At 37.5% G+C, this 12,261-nt stretch overlaps 1 protein-coding gene across 2 annotated transcripts in view; it reads right to left on the reverse strand.

The window, feature by feature from the left end:
- Positions 1–12,261, reverse strand: part of LOC149192594 (MADS-box transcription factor 23-like) — a 417,351-nt gene that overhangs the window by 266,439 nt on the left and 138,651 nt on the right. For both annotated transcript variants that reach the window (XM_089406417.1, XM_089406416.1), the window contains exon 3: positions 1,121–1,193. In XM_089406417.1, coding sequence (XP_089262543.1) covers positions 1,121–1,193 — 73 coding nt within the window. The remainder of the gene's footprint in view (positions 1–1,120; positions 1,194–12,261) is intronic.

The raw sequence follows: 12,261 nt of genomic DNA on the forward strand, positions 1-12,261 counted from the left end.
CTTGGTTGGACATATGCCTTGTGCATTCATTGGATAAACTATGTTGAGTTGACTTGAGGCATTTAACATTGTAGTTCAAGGCATAGTTACCAACTTTGGCAAAATTGGTAAAAAAAAAAATCAAAAATTCATTAGTTTGTTCGGTTCGGCCAAGTTATCCCTAAAAAAGTTGATTCAATATATGATATAGGACTGAAGACATCAAAGCAGAGGATGGGGACATTAAAACTAATTTAATATGGGTTTAAGCTTTTCCCAAACCATGAAAAAGAATTAATCCATTGTCGTTTATATTCCTCAAAGCCTAGAGAAAGGGTCCAATTAGCAAGGCATTCAAAGCGACATGCACACTTACTCAAAAAAAACTTGAATTACTAATAAATTACTAGACTTTGAAATATATAAGTGATTTTTTTAAACATATTGACAATTTTTTACCAAATTGAAAAATATTAAATCAAATTAGTCCTATATCATATTAAACTTGGTAACTATAATTTAAAATGAAATTATGAATAAGGATTAAAAAAACACATAATCTAATTGTAATAGACACAAGTTATTGAAACCATTGTATCCAAAACAACAACCCGTCATATGATCATAGGTGCTAGAAACAAGTTGGATACACCAAAGTGGGGAAAAATTCTCCAAGCACTTTACATGGAAAGTTTCCGTGTAAAGGCTACAAAGCTAGCCTCAAAGGCGAAGAACAATGGTGCTCTTCAAAGTACCAATGTTTTCATACTAAAACAATGCTCGATAATTTTGCTCATTTAAAAGATTCCAAAGCACAATCAATTTTACGGCAAAAGATACGTAAATTATATGTAAATTTACAGGAAAATATTAACGTGTTCAAAAGGGGTGAATTTGTTTCCAGGGAATAATTCAAGGGTCTTTTCATTAATAAGCAAGTCTTAAATTCTATAGGAACTTTTGCTGAACCATAAATTTACTTTTCAGATGGTGATCGTAATCGAACTTGTAATTAACCAAAAAATTAATAAATAAAATAATCTAAAGAGACATTTTCCACACTAGAATACCATAATCAAACTTTTAAACTTAATTATAAAAATATTTTCATTTGACATTTCGGTAAATAAAAAAAACATACCGGTAGGTGCGGTTGCTGGGAATGGCTATTTTTCTCAACAAATCGATAGTATGCTTCAATCATCTTCTCCATGCTGCAACAGTCAAGATGAAACAATCAAATATGTGAATACAAATTTATCTTCTACATACGGCCAACAGTCAGAGATGAAACAATCAAATATGTGAATCAAGGTTTTTTGGGAGGGGCGAAAGCGGGGAACGAGAGGGAGCGATATTTTTAAAAGTTCTTAATTCAGAAGTAAATAGGAAGTCAATTTTTATATAATATATATTTTTATGTATATATGTTAATAAAAATATATAGAATGATTAATTAAATATATAGATTAAATAACATTAATTATTTAGAAGTTATAATTTTTATCAATTATATCAACAAGTTAATAACATATAATATATAAAGTTTTATGATTCATTAATTTTAAAGTTTCAAGCTTTCAAAATTCAATACATAACAATTATCATCATTGATCACTCACCAAAATTATATAAAAATTCTAACATGAAATGAAATGTTATATAATGAAATGAAATGAAAGAACTTTAACTTTCACGAAGCATCATATTCATAATCCATCACCAATGAGTTATAATTGCCAATTTAAAACCTCAGAGTTAAATTGGTGTACAAAAAATATCATAATAAATATGAAAGAGTCAATAGTTATAAAAACTACTAGAAACTAGAAAAGACAAGTAAATCTACTATCTATTGTTAATGCTTGAACCTCTTGCTGCCGCGAGAAAGGTTTAATTTTTGAGTCTGGTTGGAAAACCAGGATTTTTGTCATTAATATCACCCTCTAAGCATTAATATCCAGGATCTGTATAGGGATCTTTGTCATTAATATCACCCTTTAAACATTAACATAAGATAGGAAAAACATAGCATGTCAAGTCAAGATTTTGTTCGAGTAATGGATGCATTTTTAGTAGGGTCATGATAGAGGAGTTCGACAATTAATGTCACTAACATCAAAGCATATAGAGAGATTGGTGCTCATACTCTAATACATGACAAAATCCAATGGAAACATTGCAATCCCCCCAATCCTGAAATCTTGAAAAACTTACAAGTCCAATGGATTTTGAATGAGATCTAAAATTCTACTTTCTCCATATGAAATCCAATGAGCTCGGGACCACTCTCAAACATCCTTAGTCATTTCATGGTAATGTTAAAAATTTAAATGTCACCTTTACTTTAAGAATTTAACATTACCATGAATTACATATCAATACTAGGGCCATAGGCTTGATCATTAGGCTGCCCCACTAAAACAATATTGTTTCTTAAAAATAAAAATAAAAAAGGCATTTAGAATGTTTTTGCAAAAAAAACTGCAAAAAAGGCTAGGGAGTGAAAATTTTGCTCCCGGGATCGCTCCCGAAGGGAGTGCGCTCTGGGAGCGGGTTCGAGAGAGACACTGCTCCCCCACTGTCACGCCCCCAAGCCTACTGTAGTCTTTCAACCGTGCCGGCGAGGTGCGGCACCACCGAACGCTTTCTTTTTAACAATACTCACGTTTATGGACTACGCCTACCTCAACATAAACTTAGTTAACTTGTGTTCTTATAACCGAATAAATGTTATCTTTTATACTTCATTAAAGAACATTCTCATTCATCAATCATCAACAATAAACCGAGAGCAATACACAATATGAAGGGAGGGGCAACTCCCCGAACAGTCTGCCCAACAATGTTATTTATACCAAGAATACCAGATTTTACAACAAGTGTGCCAAGCTTCACACTTAACCAATATTCTTACAAAAGACAGGCCACCTGCCTTTTACAACGTTTCATGCACCCTTGTCCAAGAGAGAGTGCTCACCCGAGCCACTCAACCTCTTTACAAAAACCTGCATAAAACCGAGTAAAAAAAACCTCCTCAACCGTGACAACCATTCACATAAACCAACCTAAAACATGCGAGATCTTCTTAACTCTTATGCGCATGAGGTATGCGCATATCCTCAAGACTTCGCACTTTTTCCTTGTCCTTATGCGAAGGTATCCAAGTGGAGTTCGATGCTTTATGAGCTCCCATGCATATCTTATATATATTCCTTCGAATGTGATATTACATGGTGTTAATCCATGGCCGAACTCATATTCTTTGTCGTATGCTCTACATACTTTATTACATGTCGGCTTTGATTTATACTTTATTGTTTTATTATTCCATGTATATATACCTTTCGTATTACATAAGTGTTTGTCGTATGTGCTCCATTATTCACATATCCCCTTTACATGTGGCTTATTATATTATATTTTATTCACATATGCATATAATATAATATGTTCATATCGCATATAATATGTTCATATTATTTTCATATAATATGCATATAAACTCCCATATACGCTCAAGTGTACTAACACTTAGCCATTTTTGCACACGCTCCTTATCGTCGCATTTCGTCACATTTAACGCGTATGATCGTCGCACCAACATCGCAGCTCGTCGCACTCCCGTTTGCCCACACGCCTGTGTGCCCGCCCGCGCCCTTGTGCACGATCGCCCGCCCGGCGCCCGTCGCACCACAGCTCGGAGGCCTTACATTCTCCTCCACCTGAAATCGTTGTCGTCCTCGACAACATATCATCTCGGTAGCTCTCCACCAAGATCATCATCATTCAGGATGTCGACCTTTCTACACAAGGCAAACATCCTCGCAACATATGTAGAGACTCTTTCTCCACTATGTCTCGGCCTAGTGACCACTGCCACCAAGCTCACCATCCATGTCAAAGCATCATCATTGTAACTCTATCACTCCAAAGTGCCTCATCGATCCTCCACATCAAGTCACTCCTCCAAGCCATGCCCATACAGGTACTTTGAAAGTATGCATTCCATACTGCATCAAAGTCATCTGACTTCAGTTCCTCAATGTATCAGATCTTCTAAGTCCACCGTCCATGAAGTCCCTAAAAGTCACAACAATCTCATGTCATCATGAGCTCCATAAGCCGTCCCCCAACCACACCTCAGCAAGCATACAATATGCCTCAGCTCCTCACAGCAAGCATACAATATGCCTCAGCTCCTCATGTAGTAGGAATGCTCCATAGCTGCTCACAACTCCATCCAAGTAATCAACTCTCGATGTGCCCCATTCAGGTTCATGAAGCCCTCTTCATCATCTGCAATGTGCCATCCTCAGGTCTCCATGTCTTTCAAGTCTCCAACCTGATGTCCATGACTATGTTGTCCAGGTAGTCCAACCAAGTAGACCTACCACAACAATCGGTCATCCTCACTCAAGCTGCTATCTTCGGTTTAGTGAACTCGGTCACCCAACCATCCATCATCATGTCATGAGTCCCTTCACCATAGCTCCTCCACCAAAGTGTCCACCAAGACTTGCTCTTGGTCTCGACCATGAGAAGTCCACCCAAAACATCTCAAGTGTGTGCCCTCCTCAATCTGTCCATGAGTCATGCCGGGGCACTTAGCCAAAGTCTCTAAAGCATGACCCAATCCTCCACAACGATCATCAAGTCCCACCCTTGTCAAGGGCCTTTGCACCTTCAACCATAAGGTCATAAGTAGCTCCAACAAGCCCTGCAATAGTTGACAATCCTTGCTTCTCCATACAAGGTTCCATCATAGTCATCCATGGTAAGATGTCCTCTTGCCTTGGCAACCTGACTTTGCCCTTCACTACACATGGCCCATCTACCAAATGCCCAAATGAAACACAAGTACCAATACTTACTTCATCATCATGAGGTTCCTCCGTGTGAGTGACCTCATCCATACATGTTGACAAACTGTACGATCCTGGTTCAACTTGATCAGCCTCAAGTTCATCCTTCATCGTAGTCATGTCTTCAACATCCTTGATCATCACGACTTCCTCTTCCTTGATGGCACAATCTGCTACTTCACCTTGCTCCATTGTCCAACCGGGTTGAAGAAGTTCTTCCTCAGCGTCCTTCTTCAAGGCCATGAGATGTCCCAATTCCTTATTTCTTATCTTGAGCCTCTCGAATTCAGCTTCAATTAACTCTATTTCCTTTGCAAGTTGAAGAGCTTTCTCCATATCAGAAACCCCTTCCTTAATCAAAGTACAGAGAGTATTCTTTGTTTCAAACAACCTTTTGCCCCATTCTACAAATCCTTGTTCTATTCTTTCTGACTCTTCAAGTAGACTCCTTCCGAATTCTTTCAAGGATGTATAACCCAATCTCTGCAAGATAGACATCTTCATCTGTCACCAGCTCTGACCGAGCTCTGATACCAACTGTCACGCCCCCAAGCCTACGGTAGTCTTTCAACCGTGCCGACGAGGTGCGGCACCACCGAACGCTTTCTTTTTAACAATACTCACGTTTATGGACTATGCCTACTTCAACATAAACTTAGTTAACTTGTGTTCTTATAACCGAATAAATGTTATCTTTTATACTTCATTAAAGAACATTCTCATTCAACAATCATCAACAATAAACTGAGAGCAATACACAATATGAAGGGAGGGGCAACTCCCCGAACAGTCTGCCCAACAATGTTATTTATACCAAGAATACCAGATTTTACAACAAGTGTGCCAAACTTCACACTTAACCAATATTCTTACAAAATATAGGCCACCTGCCTTTTACAACGTTTCATGCACCCTTGTCCAAGAGAGAGTGCTCACCCGAGCCACTCAACCTCTTTACAAAAACCTGCATAAAACCGAGTAAAAAAAACCTCCTCAACCGTGACAACCCTTCACATAAACCAACCTAAAACATGCGAGATCTTCTTAACTCTTATGCGCATGAGGTATGCGCATATCCTCAAGACTTCGCACTTTTTCCTTGTCCTTATGCGAAGGTATCCAAGTGGAGTTCGATGCTTTATGAGCTCCCATGCATATCTTATATATATTCCTTCGAATGTGATATTACATGGTGTTAATCCATGGCCGACCTCATATTCTTTGTCGTATGCTCTACATACTTTATTACATGTCGAATTTGATTTATACTTTATTGTTTTATTATTCCATGTATATATACCTTTCGTATTACATAAGTGTTTGTCGTATGTGCTCCATTATTCACATATCCCCTTTACATGTGGCTTATTATATTATATTTTATTCACATATGCATATAATATAATATGTTCATATCGCATATAATATGTTCATATTATTTTCATATAATATGCATATAAACTCCCATATACGCTCAAGTGTACTAACACTTAGCCATTTTTGCACACGCTCCTTATCGTCGCATTTCGTCACATTTAACGCGTATGATCGTCGCACCAACGTCGCAGCTCGTCGCACTCCCGTTTGCCCGCGCGCCTGTGTGCCCGCCCGCGCCCTTGTGCACGATCGCCCGCCCGGCGCCCGTCGCACCGCAGCTCGGAGGCCTTACACCCACAACCTTGATGTGAATGCAAATTCATCTTCTACATACTGCCAGCAATCAGAGATAAAACAATTAAATATGTAAATATTGACTTAACACATCTCTTCTTTTATGTAATTTTTTTTTTTAATTTCATAATAATGAAATTACATCATAGTCATGTCCAAAAATAACACTCAAATAAAAAATTGAACTAATAACTTAATATCTAAAAATATCTCAACAACGTGCACATCATATATCCAAAACTCATAAACATTTTCATACGAATTATTTTGTGGGTGACCAATTAACATTTTCAGCCGTCTTTACGATATTAATATTTACAAAGGCTTTATTTCCATCAACCAACCAATAAGACTTTTACATCTCGCAATACAAACTATTTTTTATCAGGAAAATACACATATTCTCTATGGTATTGGAACTTCCCAGTTTTATGAATTAAGTGTACGTGAGAAGCTTGTGAATAATATAGGGATCATGTTTTCTTGGTATTAAGTGAATTACCGAGTATTGTTTTATTGACATCTTAGAGAAGCTCATCCTGGCAACAAGCCGAAAACAATTCGCTGACCGCTTTTATTCAGACTCAGTTCTTACAACATAGCCCTCAATTTACAATGAGTGAGTAAGATTATTTATAATTTTATTTTCTTAAGTATTCCTTAATATTATTAAAAGCACTATTTAATATTATTAAAATCACCGCTTGATGTTCCACGCATCACTCAATAACACGTTTAGCTTACACAAATTTGAATTTTTGACCCATGATTGGCAACCACTTAGAGAGGTTTCTTGCCTGGTCATATGTCGAGCCCTATATACATTCTTAGACAATTCAATTTGAGTTATTTCTTTCCATTACAAAAGGAACATTATGTTAAATTTTAAAGTTTAGATGTGCTAAAGTTTATAGAAGTGACGTAAGGTTAGGAAATAGAATTATTTTAGTTTTCCTATGTAGATGATTAAGGTTTGTTGTTTGGTTACAGTTTTATTACTAGAAAATTGATTTTTTTAAATTTTATAATTAATTTATCTGGATTGGATTATTATATTATTTTTTATTTATTTTGATGTTTTTATAGTAGAAATATGAAGAAATTGGCTCACAAAACCGTATTTACTGACGGGTCTTAGTTTAACAAATTTGAGACTCAAACTTTCTGGAACTAATTTGGGGCATCAAATGACATTTTATTAGGGTAAAACAATCACTTAAGAATTGCATCCCCTCGCACTATATGCAAAAGTTATGTCACACAAAAGATGACCTTCCTAGTTTGACCAACATGATTTGAAAGGATGCCATGTTAGCCCCCATTATTTGTGGAAAAAAAACTACCCACATGATCATGTTAAAGAAAACTCTATAAGAGTCCATATTGTAACTCTAGTTAAGAGTTGAAAAAGTCAAACTTAACCACTATGTAACAGCCCCTAGTTGATTTCCTATGTAAATAAAAATAATAACCAAGGTCATGGGACATCCATTCCAAGCTAAATGTTGGGCAAAACATAGTAATGGGGATCATTGATGATTAATCAATGACTTATGGAAATTAGCAAAGGCAAAGTGACATTAATCGACATTTTATTTATGAAATTAATGGAAAATAGAAGAAAAGGGAGATGAAAGGTCACAAATTTGCATGTTAGGACAATTGAAGGAAAAATAGAGGAAAATGAAGAAAATAGAAGCCTCAATGATTAAAAAGCTTATGAGGATCAGTTCACAGCTTTTGTCAATTTAACCTTGGAGCTCTCTTCTGTTCTCTCTCTCTCATACTCTTACACACTCAGAGAAATTCTTGAAGCATGCTTGGAGCACTCTAGCTTCATTGGATTTGGAAAAATAAGGCAAAAGAAAACTGGGAATAGGTGGATCAACAATTAAAGCTGGATTGCTTTGCAGGTAACAGTTTGCATGTGTGATTTCCTTATTGATTTATGGATACGTGGTATATGCATGTGATTATCTGATTATGATATGTCATTGGCGTAGAGGATTGCCTAGATTGATAATGGTTTTTAGCCTAACCTTGCCATTTCCTAGATATCAATGGTGTTGTGGGTTTTTTCCATTGATTTGTTTTATCGTTGGTGCTCATAATTCCTTATGGTTGTGGGTTGAAACAAACACTCGAGAAACCCTGGAATAACTTGGGTTGAGTTACTAGTCCTAGCGCCTAGGTTGGTCAAACACTCTTGAGCCCTTGGTTAGTTGAGTTACTAATCCTGGTGACGGGTTGGACAAATATTGTAGAGCCCTCTAAGGCTATGGGTTGAGTTATTAGTTCCTGAGGCCCTAGACAGCTTGGGTGGAGACCAATCTGTTTGGAGTTAGTGATGTCTGACGTGAGGTGGAATCACTAGCTGAGAGTTGAGGTGGTTTGGATTCTAGAAGCCCTAGTTTGGTTTTGTTTGGTTTATTCCATGAGATCCCACATTCATGCTTGGAATATTGCGCGAGGGTGATTGAATGAAAGAGAGATTCGGTTCAGCCCAATCTATGGTCGGGTGGTAAGTGAAAGTACCTGACTTGGTTGGTATTTTCTTATGTTAATAAGAGTTATTCTTCTATTGTGATTCATGTATATTTATTGGCAATGTGTTGGTGATATTATGGCTGAGTTGCCATGGTTTATATGATGGTTATTTTCTTGTTATATGTTGTTTATATGATATGTATCTTCTATGGCTCTTGTAAATAATTGTTTAGCTATTCATCGGTGATGAATGTATGGACTAATAAGTGGTGTTGCAACTATGTGGAGAGGGCATAGGGCCTTCTCGGTGATTCTCAGATGAATCTTAAACTTTTATGATCAGATATGCATTTATGACCTGTAACTTACTTGTTTGCAATATGTTTGATGAAATGCTCGTTATGTTCTAGGAAATCTAGGCCATGTTTTGCCTTCAAGTTTGTATGTCTAGCATTGTTGTCATGGAATTAGTGATTCTGAGAAGTTACAGGAAGTTCTAGGTAGTGGTATGGAGGTTGACCTGGAATCTAGGCTCAAATCTCGGGACCACACACTCGACTGGAAAAATTGGGTTGAAATCGCATGGACGCAAGCTTGTGCATGCAGTTGGAGGCTTCCAATCGCCTGGAGGGCTTGCTGTGGGTGTGGTTGGGGACCAAAGATAGAGAAAAGGGTGTCCATCTTAGGTTTTGGCCACCTGGGGTTATTATTCAACTTATGAATGACTTGTAGACCCCGTAGAATGTTATGAGATGTCAGTTGTCTTCCGTGGTCGACCCCTCTTCCTTAATGGAACCTAGGAGGTCGAGTCATGTCATAGTAGCTCTTCCTCTCATGTTTACCTTGACAGTCCAATGAAACTAGGTGGATATGGGAGGGGTGGTTACAAAATGTTATCAGAGCGATTTTCCATTCTTTTTGGGTGATACCTGATATCATAGAATGGTATTAGAGCTCTCAGGTTCAAACACTTGGACTAGATGCGCAGAATGTGTTTGTCACACATGCATGTCAATTGCATATGTGTTCGTTATGCATGGATTGCGATTTTCATTAAATAGTGTTGTCATGTATAGGTTGATGATGTGGATGTTGATATGATTGATATGTTGATTTCATTATATATAATGTGCGTTGTGCTAATCCGGATTGATTTTGCAGACGAGATAGCCTTCCCTGAACTTCATTGAGGTATGTTGATTATGTTTATGTTTGGTTTATCTGACATGGTATATATGAAGGAAGTAGAGGATCAAAGATGACAAGCAAAATGGTGGACTACAGTTTATGTGATTATCCCTACAGATCACATGAAAAACATGGTGATGACTACTCCCCTGACGTAGCAGATACATAGAGAAGCTTGAAAGAAGAAATCAAAAGTTGTAAGGCAGATAATGACATGATCATTTAGTCACAGGAAAGACTTTCTAGGGCACATGAGAAGTAATGCAATCATCCTTTAGAGTCTATCAGGTTTGTAGATATAAGAATCACTTAGGATTGGTCATGGACAAGAGGAAAAGACCAATGGGGCATATGGCAACAGGTCTAAATCAAGATACAAGTTTGACATGGATGATGCAATCATAGATGATAGGTTCTTTGACACACCTGACAAGAGGGGTAATGACAATGGGTTTCATTCTAGTTCTGGTTTAAAGAGACAACATTGTCATCACTATCACCATCCATATAGGAGTAAGAAATAGTACTTGCCAGAGGAGTTCAAGAAAGAAAAGCCTCCTACATTTGATGGATAAATGAAGAAGTCACAGGATGCAAAAGCTTGGTTGCTTGGGATGAATAAGTTTTTCTGATTGCATGATTACTCAGAGAATATGAAAGCCAAGATAGCTACTTTCAGTCTTAAAGCTAAAGCAGACATTTGGTGGGAAGAAGTGAAGAATGTAAGAGGCAATCGAGAAGAGGGGTTGACTTAGAGTGAGTTCGAGAGACTTTTCAGGAAGAAGTATATATCCAAGAGTTACTATGATGATATGGAAAAGGAGTTTTATGCGCTGAAGATGGGATCTATGACCGATGAGAAGTATACTAGCATCTTTTTAGAGTTGTTGAGATATGTACCTTATCTTAAGGAGGAGAAAGAAAATATACCTTATCTTAAGGAGGAGAAAGAAAATATCTAGAGATTCATCAGTGGGTTGTCAGTATCGTTCAAGGACACGATTGAGTTTTATGAACCTAGATCGCTAGAGGAAACCATCATAAAGTTGAAGAACTGTTATGAGAAATCGAAGCGTAAGACTGAGTCTAAGCAGGATTGGAAAGGTAATGAGAAGAATAAAGGAAAGTGGTTTAAGAAGAGAGGAAAACCACAAGATACAAGTGACAAGGAGAACGCAACACTGCACAAGAAATTCAATGCAGTTGACAGAGGACAGAGATTTTAGTCTGAGGAGCAAAACAAGGGTGATGGTAGGAAACCTTTACAGTGTTGCACTTGTGGCAAGGATCATTGCAGGAGAGATTGTTCATAGCATCGGGGTGGCAGAATGTAGATTTATAGTTCTTAGGAGGCACAAACAGTTGGGGATGTTGGACAAAGTATTCCTCAGAATTACACAACATTGAATAATGTTGATTTCAGGTAGCATCACATGTGTTCTAAGTCTCAAAATTTGTAAGGAGGCTTAGACACATGCATTCTCCAATACCCAGAAATTGTTTTGGGAAATTCCACCTGCAGACAATTTTATTAAAATAATTAATTATTTTTAATGGGGCCCTAAGTCTAAACTTAGTAAATTAAAACAATTAATGGGTATTAATCTACACTGTGGGTGTAAGTTCTAGAATAAGACGGATATAGAGTCCAAATGATCTATTCCATTGATTAGAAACTAATCTGGGCCATTGGTTCTCAACTGGAGGATTATAAGAAGGACATCGATGGGAACTTGGAGGACACACATCGAGCAGAGATCAAAAGATCAAATTTCTAAAGCAGAGTAGCTACTAAAGAGAAATTTGAAGCGATCTTTTGTAGTGAGAGGTAGGGATAGTTCTGGTTGGAGATTTCTCTTGATCCGGGAATACTCAGCAAGAAAGAAAATAGAGATCCAATAGAGGTAGCGTACAACCAGGGACGCTGACACAGAGCCACGAAGGACCACGCAGAGGCAGCGCAAAAGCCTAGAGGGAATCCATAAATTTGTTGGACAATCGATTTCCAGAGCTAGAAGCCAGGGTGTGAGACCGGGAAGGCAAAATTCGAATTCTCAGAGGCAAATCGATC

This window comes from Pinus tabuliformis, chromosome 2_2 (assembly GCF_031772625.1).
Source record: "Pinus tabuliformis cultivar Carrire ecotype Pingquan chromosome 2_2, CPIR1, whole genome shotgun sequence".
NCBI classification, from domain to species: Eukaryota; Viridiplantae; Streptophyta; class Pinopsida; order Pinales; family Pinaceae; genus Pinus; species Pinus tabuliformis.